This window comes from Petaurus breviceps, unplaced genomic scaffold (assembly GCF_028583685.1).
Source record: "Petaurus breviceps papuanus isolate PSGF00001 unplaced genomic scaffold, PetGlider_PUasm1.0 227, whole genome shotgun sequence".
Taxonomy (NCBI): domain Eukaryota; kingdom Metazoa; phylum Chordata; class Mammalia; order Diprotodontia; family Petauridae; genus Petaurus; species Petaurus breviceps.
Genome location: NW_027185896.1, coordinates 11,520,904 through 11,539,934, shown reverse-complemented (window position 1 = coordinate 11,539,934; position 19,031 = coordinate 11,520,904). Strand labels below are relative to the sequence as shown.

Sequence of the window (19,031 nt, the reverse complement as noted above, 5' to 3'; positions counted from 1 at the left end):
TGATTTTATTAAAGTCATAGGGGCCTTCCTATGACCTCTAGCAATGAATCTCATTACCTACTGTACAGATTGGGTTCCTGTGCATCTTTCTTGATTGAAAATAGATTTCTTGTGAATAGAGCACCGGACCTGGAGTCGAAAGAACCTGAGATCAATTCCAGCCTCAGACACACACACACACAAAACCTAGCCATGTGACCTTGGGCAAGTCACTTAACCCCAATTGCCCTACCTTCCCCATCCAAAAAGGAAAAAAAAAAAATAATAGATTTCTCCACTTTGGTTTGAAACTCCTCCCAATTGAAATCCACATTCTTCTTTGTCCGTGATTATTGCACATTACCACTGATTTGTGAAGAAGTGTGACATAGGATTACTGAGGTCAGAGGGTTTGATTCAGATCATACTTATGCAACTTTTAGTACCTTTGTGACCTTGACAAGTCAGGTCACCTCTCTGGGGCTCATTTTTGTTCAATCAGTAAAATTCAGAAGTTAAGCTAGATCACCTAGAAGGTCATTTCCAAATCCAATTTAAAGGCAATCTTGTCCTGAACTAGTCATTTTGCTGTCTCATGCCCAGCTATAGGATTAATATTGAGCTTGTTTAATTTCTTTACAGCTTTGATTCTGTCAAGAACAAATTATGTACAGCAGACTTTTTTGATTTGCTCTTTCTTCTTCCTGTCAGAAGTGATTTAGGAGTGAAATTCCTGCTGGGGAATAAGGCCAAATGGATTCCCCACATGATGTGTTTTGTCTCTTTGCTTACCTCTTCAAAATGCCAGGCTGTTGGTAGAGTTTGTCAGGAATGGGGAAGGCAGCACATTATTTTATTGGCACTTACCCCATCTTGACTGAAATTCATGGGTTGAGAAACAATATTTCTAAGGACTTCTGAGTTCTTTCTTGGTTCTTTCCCAGAATGGAAGTAAATTCCAGCTTGTTCATGAAATTGTCCACTGGGTAACTTGTCTTTCTTAAAGATGCTCCTTCTTTCATCTCTTTTTGTGTGTGTGGATTTTTTCTGCTTCACAGCTGTCTGTCCATATGTCATTGTCATTTAACATTTTTTAAGCATCTGCTGTCTGCTGGGCACTGTGATAAGATGTCTTATACAAGATCTCCTGATTGTGTGTATGGAAGGAAAAAAAAAAGGGAGAATGGCCTAATGGTTTCTGCTGAAATGTGGTTATTGTTAGGGTGATATCCAGGCAGCTCTCAGACAATTTTTAGGTCTCCTGGTGAAAGAATATGATGGTACATGGCAGGTTTCATCTCTACTGTAAGCCTGTCACTGATGTCTCTGTATTGATTGCAAGCAGGTTGTTAGAGCCTATTGTTTCTGTAGGAGAAGTGAAGTATCTCTTTTGCCATTTTATTCTTTGCCAATTCTCTGTACTAGGTGAATAATAGGATGAGCAGAGGGACATTGTTTACCACATAGCACCGTGGGGTGTGTTGAGTCTGCTCCTTTGGCAAAGGAGTGCCCAGAAATTTAATCAACACAAGGATGGCTTTGCCTAAACTTTGCTTCCTAAGTCATGCGCTTTTGCCATGGGAATTATATGGGAGCTGTTTCTTTGCTTCTGTAATGACTTGTTTTTTGCTGTTCTGTGCAGATTTCTGCTGGATGTGTCTAGGAGACTGGAAGACCCATGGCAGCGAGTACTACGAGTGCAGTCGGTACAAAGAAAATCCTGATATTGTAAACCAGAGTCAGCAGGCCCAGGCGAGGGAGGCCCTTAAGAAGTACTTGTTCTACTTTGAGAGGGTAGGAGACCTCTTGCTGACCCACAGCCATGAGTTTAGTTTCCTTTGGTTTGCCAACAATGGTTAAACTGGATGCTGGCAACACTGAAGAATTGGTAGAGATGTGATATCTTCTGTTACCCCAATATAAGTGATGGAGAACTAGAGCCAACTGTTGGGATTAACGTTGGTTTAAGAGGGCTCTTCAGAAATTCCCTAGACTCTGGTTCATGAGCAGCTGCAGTACTATTTCTTATGACTGGACGTTGCACTCTGTTGTGCTGTAGTGGTATCAGCTCATGCTGCTGCTGCTGCTGCTCAGGGTTGTATGTTCTAGGAAGTACATGATGATAGTCAACAGTAGCATAGACCCTAGAGCCTTCTGCCCAGAAGTGTTTGGGGTCAGCCAGGATGCTGGTTTTCAGTAAACATTATAATAATAATAATATCTCATGACTTGATAGTGTGTCTCCTTCTGTATTTATCTTTGATCTCTTATCCTTCTTAGGCTGTGATTTTTTTTTTTAACTTGGGGAGGGAAATTGGGGTCCATGGTTGACTGATAAATTGAATTGCATGAAAGAAAGGTACCGCTTGCCTTGTAGTGACAGTCCTGTGTCATGGCAGTAGTTGAAAAAGTGCTAAATTTGGAGACGTAGACCCTGTATGCACATTCCTGTTTTACTGCCACGTCCTCCCTGTGTCACTGTGTCTCTGGCCTGCTGTTTTCCTTCACTTTTATTTTGGTGGTGGTGGTGGGGTTCTCTTAAATGCTTTCTAGTTCTAAATGTTATGACTCTTAACCTGTTTGGTCTGTGGCATTCTAATAACCACCCTAGCCGTGTACACTTAGGCAACACTAACTAGCTATGTACACTTAGGCAAATCCTTAACCTTTCAGAACCTAGATGATTCTCTAGGTCTCTTTTGGCTCTGATTCCTGGTTAATGTGACCTCAGTTTCGTCCTCAGGGAAGTGAAAGAGTGGCACTAGATAGCTTCTTCCAGCTAAACATTCCTTTCATGCCCTTTTTGTTTCTTTCTCATGTATATTTGCTTACAATATGAACGAAAATTCATTGAATGCCTTTTATGTGTATGGCACTGGGTTCAGTATCTCCATAACTAATGCCAAGGAAGTGCCTTTGTATGGAGTCCAGAAATTATTATTGTGTAGCAGTTATACAAAATGAATTATTTTCTTTCTCCTGAGTACTTTACACTGAATGGTCACATTTAACAAGATTATTAATTATTCTTTTGAAGACCAACCCAGCACTTGGTTTTGAACTGAAAATTAGGTGTAAAATTTTTCTTATACTTTAGCACTGGACCACCTTTCACCTGGGGGTGGAGTATTTTTTTTTCCTTAGTAGGTGAGAAATTAAAGTTCCCTATGTGATCAGTAAGTGAAGCCTCATTGTTTTCTAGCAATATCTGTCCTCACAAACACATAAAGCCCCCATTGCCTCCAGTACAGGAGTAGGCTGGGACATTCTTATTTCCGTGTGGCAGTGCCTTATTTCTGCTGGTCTGCTGGTTGCCACTTCAGCATTCCTTGACTACTTTGACATTTATTTGCCCCTTTTCCCATAGTCCATTTGTTCTCCCTTCCCCCCAAAAGTCTTCCATTCTTCCTCTTCCCTCTATCCCTGCTATAGTGGGAAAATCACAATAAGAGCCTACAGCTAGAGGCACAGACGTACCAGCGAATTCATGAGAAGATACAGGAAAGAGTAATGAACAATCTGGGGACTTGGATCGACTGGCAGTACCTGCAGAATGCTGCTAAGCTCCTAGCCAAGGTAAGGCTGCTATACTCCTTACTGACCTTCAGATCTTTGTAAGTCTTGGTGACAGCTTAGGGAAAGAATTCTGCATAAAAGCTTCCTGAAGAGATTCTGAAATTTATGTTAGTCCTCTAAAATGCCACCAGTTCCTTTCACACACAGGAAAGCCATTGACAGGTAAGATACAAAGATAAGATAAAACATTCAGAAAATGCCCTACAAATAATAGATGTTTTTGACAAATGTTTGTTGAATTGAATTTGATCCTTGCATTCAATAAGCTTAAACTATTTGAGACAAAATGTACGTGAAATGACTTGGAAGCTTGTATTCCCCTTAGCTGCCCATCAGTGAATAAATTAGGAGACATGACATAATGATTGTATGGTACATACTCTTAAGTACTATAGTAGTGGGGGAATTTGAGGCACACACAGCCCCAACCTGGAAACTCTTCCCTACTCCCAATTACATTTTTTTCCTAGGTCCTCCCTGACTGTCTCTGGAGTCAAGAAAAGAAAATTCTTTCCTATGGTCCTTTGTTGAACCAACATTTTACTGAGATAGTCCATTTGATACCTATGCAGTACAGAAGCACTTTGTTTAAATTTTTAATTTCATTAAGTATTATACCCTCCTTTGAAATAATCTCCTCCTCCAGTGCTTCATTATGGTATGGAGGAGATCCCTGGCTTCTCAAAGACTTTGCCAACAGAATGTAACCTTTGGCAAGCAAAGCCAGAAAGACTTTGGGTTCCAACCTGGTAATGGTCTATATGTCTGTTATCCAATGCCAACCAAAAGCTATAGAGGATCTTTTCCATCTGCTGGGCTGGCTCTGGTGTTGGTGTCCTTAACCATAGTATGATTACTGTGTGGGTGTAGGGAGTGGGTTGTGATCTACACTATTGGTGGGACCACTGGTACCAAGAAAATAGTGACTTCATTCTGTTTTTGTTGTTGTGGGTTTTTTAATTTAATTTTTTTTAAAAATTCAAGTTAAATTTTTTAAAACCCTGTGCCTGAGGATCCAAACTAATTTATATGGGTTGGTTAAAAACTGGAGAACCAGAAGAGGAATCAAAGAGATGAAAAGTCATAGTCTAGGCTATCTTTAAAAAATTTTTTTTCTTCCAGTGTCGTTACACTCTGCAGTACACGTATCCATATGCATACTACATGGAATCTGGACCTAGGAAGAAGCTGGTAAGAGGATTCTGCCCTCTCCTTCTAATCAATATAGGCTCACTTCTCTCCATGTTTCCTGGAGAAAATTATTTATGTTCATATTAGCTAACTTATTATTTGATTTTTTTTAACTTGGCATTTTACCCAGAAGAGTCCATTGGGATTTGAGTCCTATTTGTGAATCAGTAACAACTCTTGTAATACACTAGGCCTAGTGTATTATAGTACATGTATATATTATACACAGTGTATATATAATGATATAGTAAGTTCCTTGAAATGTGTTAACTCTTTGACCAGGAGAGAGCTTCATGATTATTTGGGACTTAGGTCATAGAAGAATGTATAATTGACTTTGCCCTAAACCACAACTGATTCTTGACTCCTTTTGACTCCTTTTCCCAACATCTGTTTCTCTAATTGTTTGAGGTAAATTAATATATCTATCCCATAAGCACCTTCTTCCCTTATCTCTCTCTCACATATACACACAATATCATTGAGGGTTGGCCCTTTATCTGAATTCTGGGCAAGACTGATTGAGCTGGACCACCTCTTGAGCTATATTATCCTTGATGGATAATTTCTGGAGCCTCTTCCTTTTTGTGTGAACTCACAAAAGACTTTCCTAGACTAGACTTGAAGAGCCGCAGTTGAGTTGGGAAAGACTATAGTGTATCCCTTATTTTAACTGACTATAGAAATGAGGAGGAAAAATAATACTGGAAATTCAGATGATTTGGGTACCAGTCCTGATGGCATAGCACGAACTTCCTCCCACTGAGATCAGGAGTATTTGACCCTATCTTTAAAGAGTTTCTGTTGTTTTGAGTAACAGGCATCCAATCTTTCATGCACATTTTATTGGCTAATATTATACTTAGAAGTTGCATTTAAATGTATATCTAAGTGTCATCTGTAGGCAGCTGTGAAGTAGAAATTGTAACATTGCAGATGAATTTTTTTGTACTTCAGAATTATTAATATATTTGGACAAATCAGTAAAACTCCTTAATAGCATCTCAAGTATATGCTTATGTGTTATTATATTTGCTACTCAGATCCTTGTTCCAGATTTTCTTTTCTGTTCAGCCTTTTGTGTTGTTGCTATAGTTTGAATATCAGCAGGCCCAGCTGGAGGCAGAAATTGAGAACCTTTCATGGAAGGTGGAGCGAGCAGATAGCTATGACAGAGGGGTAAGTTACTCTTCTTCCTGTTGAATGCCCTGCTCCTATTGGTTAGATGGAACAGAACCCCCAATAAGAGGTAGCCAATCCCAGCAGAGACCATCAGAATCTAGTTTAGAACAATGGGCCTGATCAAATAAGATGAAAAGTACAGAGTCAGTCTGTGTGGGTAGAGAATACTACAGTGAGAAAAATGTGGGCATTTTAAGGATCTGCAACCTGAGTGAGCTCACAGCATGACCTAATCAGAAGCCTCCCTTGGGACAGGCATATTGTCCAGTGTGAAGCTCTTGGCTGTGGGGCATTCAGGGCACCACATCAATGAAGGATTGGCCAACTTTGCTTTCAAAGGAGGCAGGCATAATATAGCTCCTTGAAGCCAGAGATGATCTTTGTTTTGCCTTTGTATTATATCCAGCCTTTTGCAGAAAGAATCGATGGCTTTTTTTGTTGCATTGAATGTTTAGCCCAGGGAAAAGAAAACTCAGGAGGAAACATGATCACTGATGTCAAGTATTTGAAGGGCCCTTGTGTAGGTCTCCCTTCTACTTATGTTTGACCCAAGAGGACAGGATTAGGAACAAGTGGGTAGCAATTGCAGCAGAAGATTTTGACTCAGTGTAAAGACCTCAAGTTCAGATTGTCCTGAACTCAATTCAGATTGGAGCTTTTTTTCCCCACATTATTTCAGGGTTTTTTTGTTTGTTTATGCAACATGGCTAATGTGGAAATATGTTTTCCATGACTTCATATGTATAATGGGTATCATCATTTTTCCCTTAATGAAAGGAGGGAGTTTAGAACTGAAAATTTAAAAAATTTTTTTTACAGCTGTCCGATAATAGAATTAGCCCCTCCCTGAGGGAGGAGGTTCCCAGAACTGAAAGTCTTCAGGTGGATACTGGCTGGATCTTGGCTCTGGAATGTTATATTGGGGGGGGGGGGGGTGTTTCCTCCTTAGATGACATCTGGAGTCCTTTCCTAGTCATCACCTTAATTCTGTCTCAGTGAAAAGAGGGTGAGCTGGTGTCATGTTACTTTTCAGGACTTGGAGAATCAGATGCACATAGCTGAGCAGCGGAGGAGGACTCTGCTGAAGGATTTCCATGACACATAAGTCAGGCCACAGAAGGATACTCGGTGAGAGGGGAGAGAGCATTGAGAAAACAAGGCGTCCAGCAGCAATGTTCGGGCACTGTCCCTGGAGAGTACAGACCGAGAACAACGCCCAGCCCCTCACGGCTCTCCCATTTTAGTCACTTTCAGTTTTCTTCTCATCTTTCCGCTTTGTTTGTGCCAGGGTAGAGGCCATATTGAATTGGCGTCTTTATGGGACTTTTAAAATTTCCCCTGGATTGTTGTTGGGAGGGAGGGAAAGTTTTTCTGAATGGCTGTTAATAGTATTAGATCATTACAACTTCTGTAATTTTCAAAGGTTGTAAAATTATACAAAACAAAACAAAAAAAAAAACCCTAGAATAACACAGAACCCTTTTAAAAAAATAAATTGGCATTGGAGTGTTTTTTCCTCTAGATGTTCTGCTTAGAAATTACCATTTGCTCCCCACCCACACCGCTTTTGTGCTGAGCTTTATGAGATGCCACATTGGCCTTCTTGGGGTTGCCTCCCCTTTTCCTGCTCAGATATGCTTGGCAGCAGCTGTGATTGCCCAGGGAAGAGAGCATCCAAGCTCTTCCAGGAGCTTCTTCTGGGGAGGAGTCTGGGAGCATTGTAAGCTGGATCATGTCAGCTGCTTGTTCAGCAGCTCTTCTTCCTACGCTAGGGCTAGGGGAATCTCACCAGATTCTGAATCCAGAAAACAGGGGACGGGTTGCCCTGAAGCCTGAGGTTTTTTACCAGCATTGGATTTTTGTTTATATGCCCTATCATGCTTCTTATAGGGGTAGCTTTTAATCAATCCATCTTTCTAGCTGGATTATTGAGCACTATCAGTTTGGGGTTGTTGTTTTTTGCCAATACCTACCCCTGTGCTTAGTTGTATCTTTCTTTGTGCTGGTGAGTCTTGGGCATGTTTGTGAACTGGTGCCAGGGGCATGTGAGGACCTCTCCCAAAGTGAAGAAGCACCTTGATGATCCTCACCAGGATGCCTTGGTAAGGGTTCTGAGTGCCTGGATTGCTCTCCGTGTGCCCTTCAGAGGGAGAGGTGGTAAATTGAGTTCTGAGAAAAGACAGCAAGGACCAGTTTTGTGCGTTTGGCATAGGGGATCCAAGGCAGTTTAAGTAGTCAAGAAACAGAGAAGAGAAAAATCTAAAAATGATGACTCTCAGGATAGCAATAATGAAAACACAAATATAAAGAAATGACCCATTGGTAACCCCTCAGATCATATCAGACTCCTGAGTGTGTCCTCTGAGTTGGAGGCCTTTGAAAGAAATTATCTTGCTGCCTTCCTCCGTAATAGAAATGGAAAGCCTATCCATGTGAACAGTATTAATCCTAAATATGGGTATATCTTTGGTGGTCCTCCTGCTGTGGAGGGGTAAAAATGTAGAAAGGACTGTATTAGAGCCATCATGGACTGATTAAAAGTGGTCTCTACCCTCTTGTTCCTTTTCTCCAGATAGAGCTTTCCCATCCTAGCATTGGTGTTAGTCAGGAAAGTCCCTTCTTGCCTTTGCACACAGCAAGGGGCTTAGACTCATTCTCATTAATTCTGGGACTGCTTCGAGATTCTCTTTGAGTGGACACAGCTCCCGCATTGTTTGACCACTCTAGAAAGCTCCCCATTGACTTTGATTTGAACTTTTTGCTTTTTTTCACTATTTTTCTCCCTTCTAAATGACGTCCTTAAACATCAGGCATCCCTGAGACTCTGGAGGGCATTTGATGCCAACTTTAGGGTTATTCCCAGTCTCAGACTGCACAGAAGTTGTAGTCCTACAGAGTCCTATAATATCTTTGAACCTATATTTATAAGCCTTTGAGAAGGCGGATTTAAGATAACAAGGTTCCTGGGAAAGCTTCTGATGTTTTTTTTATCTCTAGAGGATAATGTGTTCAGTTGTACTCAGGGGTTGGGACAGGGCTTTCCTCTGGAAGAGAGTGCAGAGCTTTTATCTCTGCAGTTATCCCCAGCACCTAAGAGTTTAAGAATAAATATTGCTCTGCACTTGGCCTCCTAGAGGTAGGGTCAGGGTTTTAGGGAGATAGTAAAGCAGTTGGAATGTTCCTTTGGAGCTTATATCAGTCCATTTTCACTTTCCAACACCCAGTTGTCCATTTACTTCCTGGGTGCTATGTAAACTGTGAACCTAATTCCATCTGAAAGTCAGCTGTGACAGTGGAGGGGTTATTGTTGGGTGGGGTTGACCTGTAAGCCCTTACCCCACTCCTCTCCTTGAAAAACCCTGCTTTCTGGGAAGAGGATAGGCAAATTTGGAAGAGGGAAGGGCAGTGAAGAATCAATCTGGAAACACCACATTCATAAGCTAATTGTAAATAAGAGCGTTCCTTCTGAGAACAGGAAGGGGGTCAGTGCCTCGTTTTCCTCACATTGAGGATTCCAGTGTTTGGAACCTTCTTTTTGTGATGTCTTTTTTTGTGGCACCAGAAGGGCCGAATGGGTCCCAGCTTTGCTTCTAGAGCTTTTGGTCATAGCTTTGCTCATGTAATTCACTGGCTGTCACATACTCTTGACATCCTAGGCAGCACCAAGGAGTTTCTCTAAACTGCATGACTGCTGCTCTTGGTGCATGAAATCGTGCACATGTGTGTGTGCGTGCGCGCATACACAAATATACACAAATTGCTTTTGCACTGATGCTGGAGCCACAAAGGGTTTCTGTATTGTAATCACAGCTTTGAGCCCTTACAACTTTGAGTCAAGTGCTCAACAGAATGTATTTTCTTTTCAATGAGGCTTGTTCCTAGACCTTAACTGGCTGTCACTTTTAAGTTTTCTGACAGTTTAGAAAGCTGGGAGAATCTGGCAGACTCTGACTCTGCTTTGCATGAGGTAGAAAAGGAAGAAGGGCAGGACATTTTCTCATAAAATGGCCCCATCTCTTGGTTTTCCTTTAGAGAGGAAAGATGAATTGGGGCAATGTACTCTGCTCTTAAAAGTTTCCCAGAATTCTAGTGATTTATTCAAATAAATTGTAAATTTCTAATTTTAAAAGGCTTGTGTGTGGAGTCATTTTTCTAAGCCGTGTCTGAAGAAGCCTGTGTTTCAGCAGTCTGTGGTGTACATAAGCAGCTCATGTTCTAGAATCCCTAGTGTTCACTAGGTGTCAAGGCAAGAGATGTCATTGCTGCCTGGAAACCACAACACCCCAGCTCTGCACATAGCACCTTACCTGTCTCCCTATTTATTAGGGTTGAGTGTGAACTCGAGTAGCTCCATCTCTCCACGTCCTGGTTACCCAGTGTCTTTTGCCACCTTGGACAAGGGTTTTTTCCTCAGTACCTGTTCCCTTAAGAGAACACCATAAGGGTTACAAAGCATTTTCCATATCACAACCCTGAAAGGCAGATGCATCAGTACTTCTAACAAACTCTGATTTCATAAGTGCGAATATTTACTCTGCTGATTCATCTTGCAGCTCCTTTTATCCATAATGAATGGTCTTCATAAGTTGCTATGGTTAAAAATTGAATCATCCCATGGCCAAGTTGGTGATGAGTCTGTCCTTTAATTTAAATGCACAGCTTTGTGGACCACAAGGGTTTGTAGAAGGACTCATCCCTACAGCTTTTTAGCTTGAAAGAACCTGACTAATCCTGTACTCCACTGGCATCCTAGGGTCACCTTTGTGCTGATAAAACATTAGAAGTGAATTTATCAGCCAGCATTTATGAAGCACCTATTAATGACAAGAACTGTACCAAGTGCTACACTTAGATATAGGGCAGTGAAGGTAGTAGTGCAAATTATTAAGCAAATAACTAGAACCAAGTGAAATACATATAGGCATATACTGTAAACTAGAACTGTAACAAGGGCATTGTGGAGACATTATATCTACTCTTATTTTCCCCATTTTATAAACAAGGAAATTGAGGCTTAGGTTATATGTCTTGACCATGTTTATGCAACTTTTAAGCAACTGAACCTCGGGACCTAGGTTTCCTGGTTCCCAAGTCCAGCATTCTACTTCAGCAGCTGGATGTAAGTTAAAAAAGATTTCTCCTCTCTGCCATGCAGGGAACAATTCCTCTGAGAGCCAGTATTTCAGTGGTACCTTGTTCCTAATGATTCCGGAAATTTGTGGTTATATTGCATTTGATTCCCATTTTTAAGATCCAGTAGATCATGGTATGAATCCCATAGTTTTGGGAAGAGTGATTAGATTGGTGAGCTATGTAAACAATTCATGGCTTATTTGTTTTCTGGGGTTTCCTAAGTTGGGTGACTAAAGATTGCAGGAGTATGACTGGTATGTTCTGAGAGAACATTCTCTAAAGGATATAATTTAAAAGTGGATGGAGTGTGGTCATGCACATCTTTACTCTATGTTTGTCTATATCCTGAATTTTTAATACCACTGGGTACATTAATTGATGCTGTAGTTGTACTACAACAACAAACTTTGACATCCCCAGTTTGCAAAGCACTGTGCTAGTTGCTGAAAAAGTTAGAAAGTTTACATAAGACCTAGGCCTGTGCTTCAGATACCATAGAGTTTAACCAGTGCATGATGGATCTATGATTTCATCCATGTAGAAACTACAAATCAAAATCAGTTTTAGGGAATTGCCCAAGGTTCAAGGTCACACAGCTACAAGACAGTATGAAGCAAGATTTGAATCCAAGATGATTCCAAGTTCAGCACTCTGGTCAATACAGCACAGTTCCATAACTATATGTGATGAGAGCATCAGAGAAAGACAAAAAGCCTGGAACCCACCTTTGGTGCAAAGCATATTGTTAAAGCCAGACAGTAGTTTTGACTATTGTGTACAGGAGGGAGTGACATATCATCTGAGATAATCCTGAAAAAATTGGGTAATGCTATATAATGGAGGGACTTGATGCCCATTGAAATAATCTAAACTTTACATCTTAGGCAAAGATTTTTGAACAGCTTCATAACCAACCACCAGATCTATGTATAAGAAAGGTCTTGTATGTGTTAAAATTGGAACAGCATGCTTTTCAGAAATCTGAATGCCAAGTGTTGTCCCAAGCCTTTTGTCATCTAGCCATTTTGATGGGTAACACCTTTATGAAATGCAATGCATACCAGTAAGTGCCAGGACCAAAGCCACCATCTCTCTAGCCAGAGTTGCCCTGCCCTTGCCCCAGGCATATTAGAACCCATGTTTCCCTCTCCCACTGCACTAGCTGGGCCTCAGTCTTTACTGTCTTGTGATAACACTACCAACTTGGCGCCACTTGTTCAGCTCAGGCCCTGAACTCAATCACTCTATATTTACTTACCTTTGTGTCTCTCCTAACCTCTGACCTCCACCTCAGCTCCATGGCTGTGGGCACCAGTCCTTTTTCCTAGTATCCCCATAACCCTCCCTCATTTCAGGATTTTAGAGAGTGGGTGTACCTTTCAACTATCAACTGTTACTTCCACCCTTTGGCTAGTAAATTCACACCTCCCTCCATCTTAATCATTGCATTTTAGCTAAGGTGGAAAATCTGTTCCCCCTACCATTTCCTTTTCATTTCCCTTCTGAAACTCCTAATCAATTTTTAACAAGTCTTAGCTTTTTTTTTTTTACATTTTCAGAAGTCTGGCATTTCAAGATACCCCATTCCTGTTCACTTCAATGCAGGTTGTGCATTTTCTTTTCATGCCCTGGACACATAAAATAGGAGCAATTGGCATATTCTTAGGTCTTCACTTGGTGCAGCCAGGTAGCACAGTAGCTAGAGCGCTGAATCTGAAGTCAGGAAGATGAGTTAAAATCCAGCTTCAGGCACTTCATGACCCTGGGCAAGTCACTTATACCGCTTGCCTCTGTTTCTTATCTGTAAAATGAGCTGGAAAAGTAAAAAGAAAAAAATGATCTGGAAAAGGAAATGGCAAACCACTCCAGCATCTTTGCCAAGAAAATGCCAAATGGGGTTATGAAGAGTCATGATTGAAGCCACAGAAGAACAAGGTCTTCGTTACCACTTAAATACATTCCTTACACCAGGAAATAGTAAAACTATACCAGTGTTGAATCTCAACTTTTCCCCTTTCAGAGCTAGATAAACTTTAACCATAAAATAAATAAGAAAAGTCAAGGAGATGAATAAAATCATATAAAAGTTGGATATGATACCCCTCTGGAGAAAACTGAATGGGAATAGAAAGGAATATACCTTTTTCTCAATTGTATGGGGCAGCTTCACAAAAATTAACCATGTATCAGGGCATAAAAACCTCATGACCAGATGCAGAAAAGCAGAAGTAGCAAATGCACCCCTTTCAGATCATAATAAAAATTACATTTAACGAAGGGCTGTTGGAGCATAGATTAAAAATTATTTGTAAACTGAATGAGTGGGTCAAGGAACAAAAAGCATAGAAACAGCATTCCTTCCTCCATGATGACTCTGAAACTCCTCTTTTGAAGGCCACTCCATCCTTTGATAGCAGATTCATGTTGCAGTTTAGTCACTTTTCCCACTCTTCATTTCATTAAATATTTATTCTGTGCTTACTATTTACAGAGCATTATGTTTAACAGTGGAGGAGCTATATTTAAGGGAGCTTATAGTCTACTAATGGTGGATAGAGTTCTACAAAAAATATGGAATGCTTTGTGGGATTCCCCAAAGCCTTGCAGCTGAAACAGTAGGGTAAAGGATGTTTCAGAGAGTACAATTCAATTTAAACAGGAATAAAAATTTGTTGTGACCTAGGAGCAGTATGCAGTGCCAGCTATGGAAAGATAAACATAGTCTATGGAGGTGATAGGACAGATACAAAAATGACTAAGCTATTGGGGAGCATGGATTAAATACAAAGGAGAGGACTGGCCACCATGCCTGGAGAAGTGAGGAAATCTGGGGAGGCTTCGAAAAAAGCACCTGAACTGGGTGTTGAAAAAGAAAGGAAGACAGGCCATCAGCAAAGGGAGTCCACTCCAGCTGCATATGAAAGACTAGGAAAGAATGAAAAAGTATACAGGAGAGGCTAGGTGGCCCCGGAGTGGAGAGGACCTGAGTTCAAATGCGGCCTCAGACACTTAATACAAAAACTAGCCGCGTGACTTTGGGCAAGTCACTTAATCCCAATTGCCCTCCAAAAAGCAAAAAAAAAAAAAAAAAGGAATGAAAAAGTTTTAAGCGCTTACAATGAAATGTAATACGTAGAACCTTCCCCAAAGCCAGGAAATTGTTCGCGACTCTTTTAAGACTGTAGATTCTGGAGAATATGCTGACCAGCATTAGTGGAGGGAATTTTCTCAGCCAGGAGAAAAGGTAAAGTTAGCGGAGAGAAAAAGCATTTATTAAGTGCCCACACGGTTCTAGGCACTTTGTAAATATATCTCGTTCCTTATTATTTGTTCCCTAAGCCAATGAAGTCATAACTCCATCCCTATTCCGTACTATGTATTAAGCACTCAGGATACAAATAGAAAAACAAGCCAGTCCCACAGCCTTCCCCCAGGGCGCCTCTGGAGGCGCATCCTCCGCCCCAATCCGTTTCCTAGCAACTATTGCGAAGGTGTAGCAAAGGGCAAAGGGAGGGGAGAGTCCGCTGTAGCATTATCCGGAGTTGCCCTATCTCCTAGTAACCAATGGGGCGGAGGAGGCCGATGCAGCATCCTCAATCTTGTCCGGTCTCTTAGCAACCACCGGGAGGGGGGAGCGGGGGAGAGGGAAAGGGAGGGGAGCCGGGCGCCTCGGCCAGCTCAGCGCCACTTCCGCTTCTCTGCTCAAGTAGGTTACTAGGGGCGACCGGGGCCGGGGCTTAGTGCCCCCGGGCGCCCCCGCCGGCCTCCGCCGGCTAGCGGCCAGACCCTCCCTTCGCCGCGCATCCTCACCGGGTCCGGGCTGGAGTTGGCGCGATGGCGGCGGCGGCGGCAGCTCCGCGGCCGGAGGCCGAGGAGGCCGCGGAACCCCCCTGGGCGCTGCTGGGCCCACGGACAGACGGAGAGGTCACGACCAAGGCCCCACTGGCCCCGCCGGGCCTGGCCGGGGGCAAGCCCCGCGGCATCTGCTCGCGCTCCTACTTCCTGGTGCTGATGGTCTTCGTTCACCTCTACCTGGGCAACGTGCTGGCTCTGCTCTTCTTCGTGCACTACAGCAACGGCGACTCGTCCGGGTCGGGGCCGGGGCCGGGGGCCGGCCAAGGGGCGTCCCCCGAGCCGGGCCCCGCGGCCGCCGCCCCCGCAGCCGCCCCAGCCGCGCGAGCCCCGGCCGTCCCTCCAGCCTCGGCGCTCCTCGGGGCGCCGCTCATCCGTCTGGAGGGCATCAAGGTGAGCAGACCCATCTGGGCACTTAGCAGGGACAGAGATGCAAAGACCGCGGTACCCTCGTTTTACATACGGAGAAACTGAGACCGAAAGAGGGGAGCGGACTGCTCAAGGTCACAGCCAAAATTTAAACTCGGGTCCCTCTGACTCCATATTCAGAGATTGGTGCTTTTCACTTCGCTCTGCTTACACTTGGTCTCCCCTAGGTGTGGGTCTTAGATTGGGGAGGGGAAGGCAGATGACATCTAGAGACCCCTTACCTTCCCATTCAGCAGCTTCGGTGTCACAACTGTATCAGGCCTGAAAGATTTTGTGTGTGTGTGTGTGTATACCTACATGCACACACTCATATATATACCACATACATACTAGGTACTTTAACATATATTACATAGATACATATACATATATGCATGTGTAGAGGAAGTAGAGATAGTATCTAACATGACACTGAAGACTATGGAGCCATTAGTAGTCATTTGAGTGGTAGTGTCCTGATTCTCTGCTTTTTCAAAGCTTGTGCTTCCCTCACCCTTTCCAAGGGAGGTCAGTGTCCCTAAGAAGAGCAATTACCTTGTCAGTGAGATGGGTTAGTTCCCATGGTGTCTCAATCCCATCTGCCCCTAGAGAAGTAAGATTATTTCCAAGACTATTTCTGCAGTAGAATTTTAAACCGTCTCTCATAGCCTTTTTAACTGATGGTAAGTGAGCCCTATTTTGTGACTTTCAATTAAGTTCAATAAGCATTTGTTAAATGTTTAACATAAATAAAGTACTTTACCAACCTTTCAGAGTCCAATATGTGCACAAAGCATTGTGGGGGGGGGGGGGGGGGCTTTGAAACCTAGGAGGTAGCAAGGATGTTGCTAGGATATTCATTTGATCTCAGTGTGCAACTGTTCTCCAGGTTGGCTACAAGCAAAAGGTGGAGCTTATCCCCAACAAAATACATGATGTGAAGACCCTCAGCTTGAAGCCTCTTCTCTTTGGTAAGAACACATCAAACAAAGCTCCCTATAGAAATAGACCCACTGAGCTTGTTTCTATAATAGGTGGCTGTTCAATATCATGTGTCAAAAAAGAAAAAAAAAAACCTTAAAAAATTTTTTTTCAACAAATAAACACTCGTTATCTATCTCCTGGCCAAAATATATATATATATATATATGTATATGTGTGTATATATACACAGACATACATACATATACATACACACACATATATACATATATATGTAAACCTGCCACAGTTTATATTTGTGAAACTGCCTTTAAAGTAAATTTTAGTCTAGAAGTTCTGAAAATTCATGTTTATAACAACTAGTCTCAACTTGACTTCATTTTCCCTCCTTCCCTCCCTCACACACATACAGACAAAAATCACAGAAGTAAATTTCTTATGCTAAGGAGATGAAAGCTGTTTAGAAGCAGAAAGTGTTCATGGACTTCCTCCTCCAGCTGTTTGAGTGAATTCTCTTTTAAACTGCAGCAAGAGCTTGCATCTCTAGTCTTATTGCTTTATACAAAGTTACCCTTGAATCATTTTAGCTCTTAGCTAAAATGAAAACTCTTCATTAAAACAATCCCCCCCAAAAAAAACAACCAAAAAACCCCAGTTGCTCATTCTACTACTTAAGTATCAAATGAAAAAATGTGATTTTTGTGGACTTTCAAAATCAGAGAGTTAATGGATAACCTGGAATTGGACCTGCCCTTTTAGCTTAATCATGGTCTCTTTTATTTCCTCTATCTTCATGGATGATGTTACACCAGTGCACTGATAGTAGCTATTGGACAGCCTGTGCCTGACAGGAACCAGGCTAGTAAAGTGATAAAGTAACTCCAGGACCAGAGCATTAGCTTATCATCCCAGAATCCTCCTAAATGACTGTTACTGCTGGATAATTCCATTTAAGAACTGAAGCTGGTCGTCTCAGTCTCATTTAATTTCCAGTGCTCCTGGGAAATTTCTCAAGGGACACTGCTTTTAAAATATCTTTTCTAGTAGTTCTGGTGCATTGCACTACAAATACTTGAGGATTAGACCTCAATTAGAGTTAGAATAGAATGTTATTATAGAAAGGTTGATGAGCAACTGTAGCAAAAACCTCACTGGCACACCCAGGATGGTTGCTAGCACAGGTTTTTAGATGTGCTTTAACTAGGAAAGATGGCTTTGGGGGGGGGGGGGGGTCAACAATCTTTTAAAATTACATTCATTAGTTCAGGGGAAAAATCAGCACTCTAGACTTCAGAGAAAGTCCAAAGAAAGAAAATAGAGAAAATTTAAGCAGAGAAAAAGACCGACAGACAGGGCTTCTGTCTGAGAAGTTAGCACAGACCAATATAGATCCAGCTGTCTGACCAAGGCAATACATATATAGTTATGAGAGAGAGGAACACCAATATCTGAGTTTTTCAAAGCTGGGGGGCTCTTTAATGCCTACCCAGAGTCTTATCTGGTCAAATCACAAGAACACTCTTCCAGTGCATGAGCCCCAAAGCAAAATGCTAACCTCAGAGTAGAAATACTCTTTTTAGAGCCAAAGGGCATCACAACCCTCAGGACTTAGTGACTAATTAGAAATTAACAAAAGTAGTGAAAGCCTTCCTACAAGCAAGCCTCCCCCAAGCAAGCTTCCCTTAATGGGCTCCACCTGAGGCCTGTTAATGGGGAGAGGGGGCAGGGCAAGATCTTAAATTCCATTAACATTATAGGAATTTGTGAAAAACCCTCAGCATTATACAGATTTGATTTTTATCAGAAATAGCTAAATGGATGTCTGACCCCACCTTCTCCCTATCCTGACCTCAGTAGGAACTCAAACCCTAGCTGTCTTGGTCCAGACACTTATCAGGCCTGAGGGTGAGAGGGAAGGTTCATTTAGTTTGTGCCTGAGAACCTCAGGATCATCGTTCCTATAGCTAGGGTTTATGGGCAAACTGATAGCAGTGACCAAGAGAGTCTTGGCCTTTTACATCCAGGGACTTCAGGACCATGGCTGAGATCTGCAACTGTCAGGAGTCCATGGGTCTGAGCACATCCCTTCCACCACTGGATCAGAGGTTTGTGATTTGGGGGATATACTTGGACCCATGTGTCAAATGAAACTGTTTTAAGAAATAGCATTAATATTTTGGTTGTAACGTTTTTTAATAATGTTTTAGTCATGCTGTTGTGGATTGAGTCCCATGAGGCTTTAGCTAAGATGTAGGGGGGGAGAAAAGCCTATGGAAATGTAGAAGGTCTTGTGAAAGAGTATAACCATTCATTCTCAATGAACAAGCACAAGTACCATATTCAGGCCAAGTAACTGAGAACACCCATGCCTGTGATCTCTCTGGGTCAGTCATGTTGAAAATCTTTTGACTTAATACTCTTATCTTTAGTTATGACCTACCGGAACATCTCCTATTAATTAAGGTAATTGATCTAGAAATCTAGCTGTGGTGTACCCTGGCTTCTAGCCCATTGGGACCTATGGAATGGAGAATAAGCATGGGAACAGGAAAATAAATATGGGGCTTCTTCAGACCTTAAAGGTCTAAGTGGTGATTAGGGTTTTTTTTTTTTCAGTTTTAGTTTTCAATATTCACTTTTATAGGATTTTGAGTTCCAGATTTTCCTCCCCCTTCTCCAAGATGGCATGCAGTCTGATGTAGGAAATACATGTACAATCATATTAAATATATTTCCACATTAGTCATGTTGTGAAAGAAGAATAAGAA

The 19,031-nt window shown here is 42.0% G+C and overlaps 2 protein-coding genes across 5 annotated transcripts in view; both read left to right on the top strand.

Annotated features, from left to right (window-relative positions):
• The window catches only part of ARIH2 (ariadne RBR E3 ubiquitin protein ligase 2), a 66,222-nt gene extending 56,165 nt beyond the window's left edge, over positions 1–10,057 (top strand). For all 4 annotated transcript variants that reach the window (XM_069095775.1, XM_069095774.1, XM_069095772.1 and 1 more), the window contains 5 exons: positions 1,622–1,773; positions 3,412–3,555; positions 4,678–4,746; positions 5,842–5,925; positions 6,962–10,057. In XM_069095775.1, the coding sequence (XP_068951876.1) occupies positions 1,622–1,773; positions 3,412–3,555; positions 4,678–4,746; positions 5,842–5,925; positions 6,962–7,033 (521 nt within the window). In that variant the 3' untranslated portion in view covers positions 7,034–10,057. The remainder of the gene's footprint in view (positions 1–1,621; positions 1,774–3,411; positions 3,556–4,677; positions 4,747–5,841; positions 5,926–6,961) is intronic.
• Positions 10,058–14,749: 4,692 nt separating this feature from the next.
• P4HTM (prolyl 4-hydroxylase, transmembrane) overlaps positions 14,750–19,031 on the top strand; it is a 32,002-nt gene continuing 27,720 nt past the window's right edge. The window contains exons 1-2 of the mRNA XM_069095769.1: positions 14,750–15,306; positions 16,211–16,292. Coding sequence (XP_068951870.1) covers positions 14,896–15,306; positions 16,211–16,292 — 493 coding nt within the window. The 5' untranslated portion in view covers positions 14,750–14,895. The remainder of the gene's footprint in view (positions 15,307–16,210; positions 16,293–19,031) is intronic.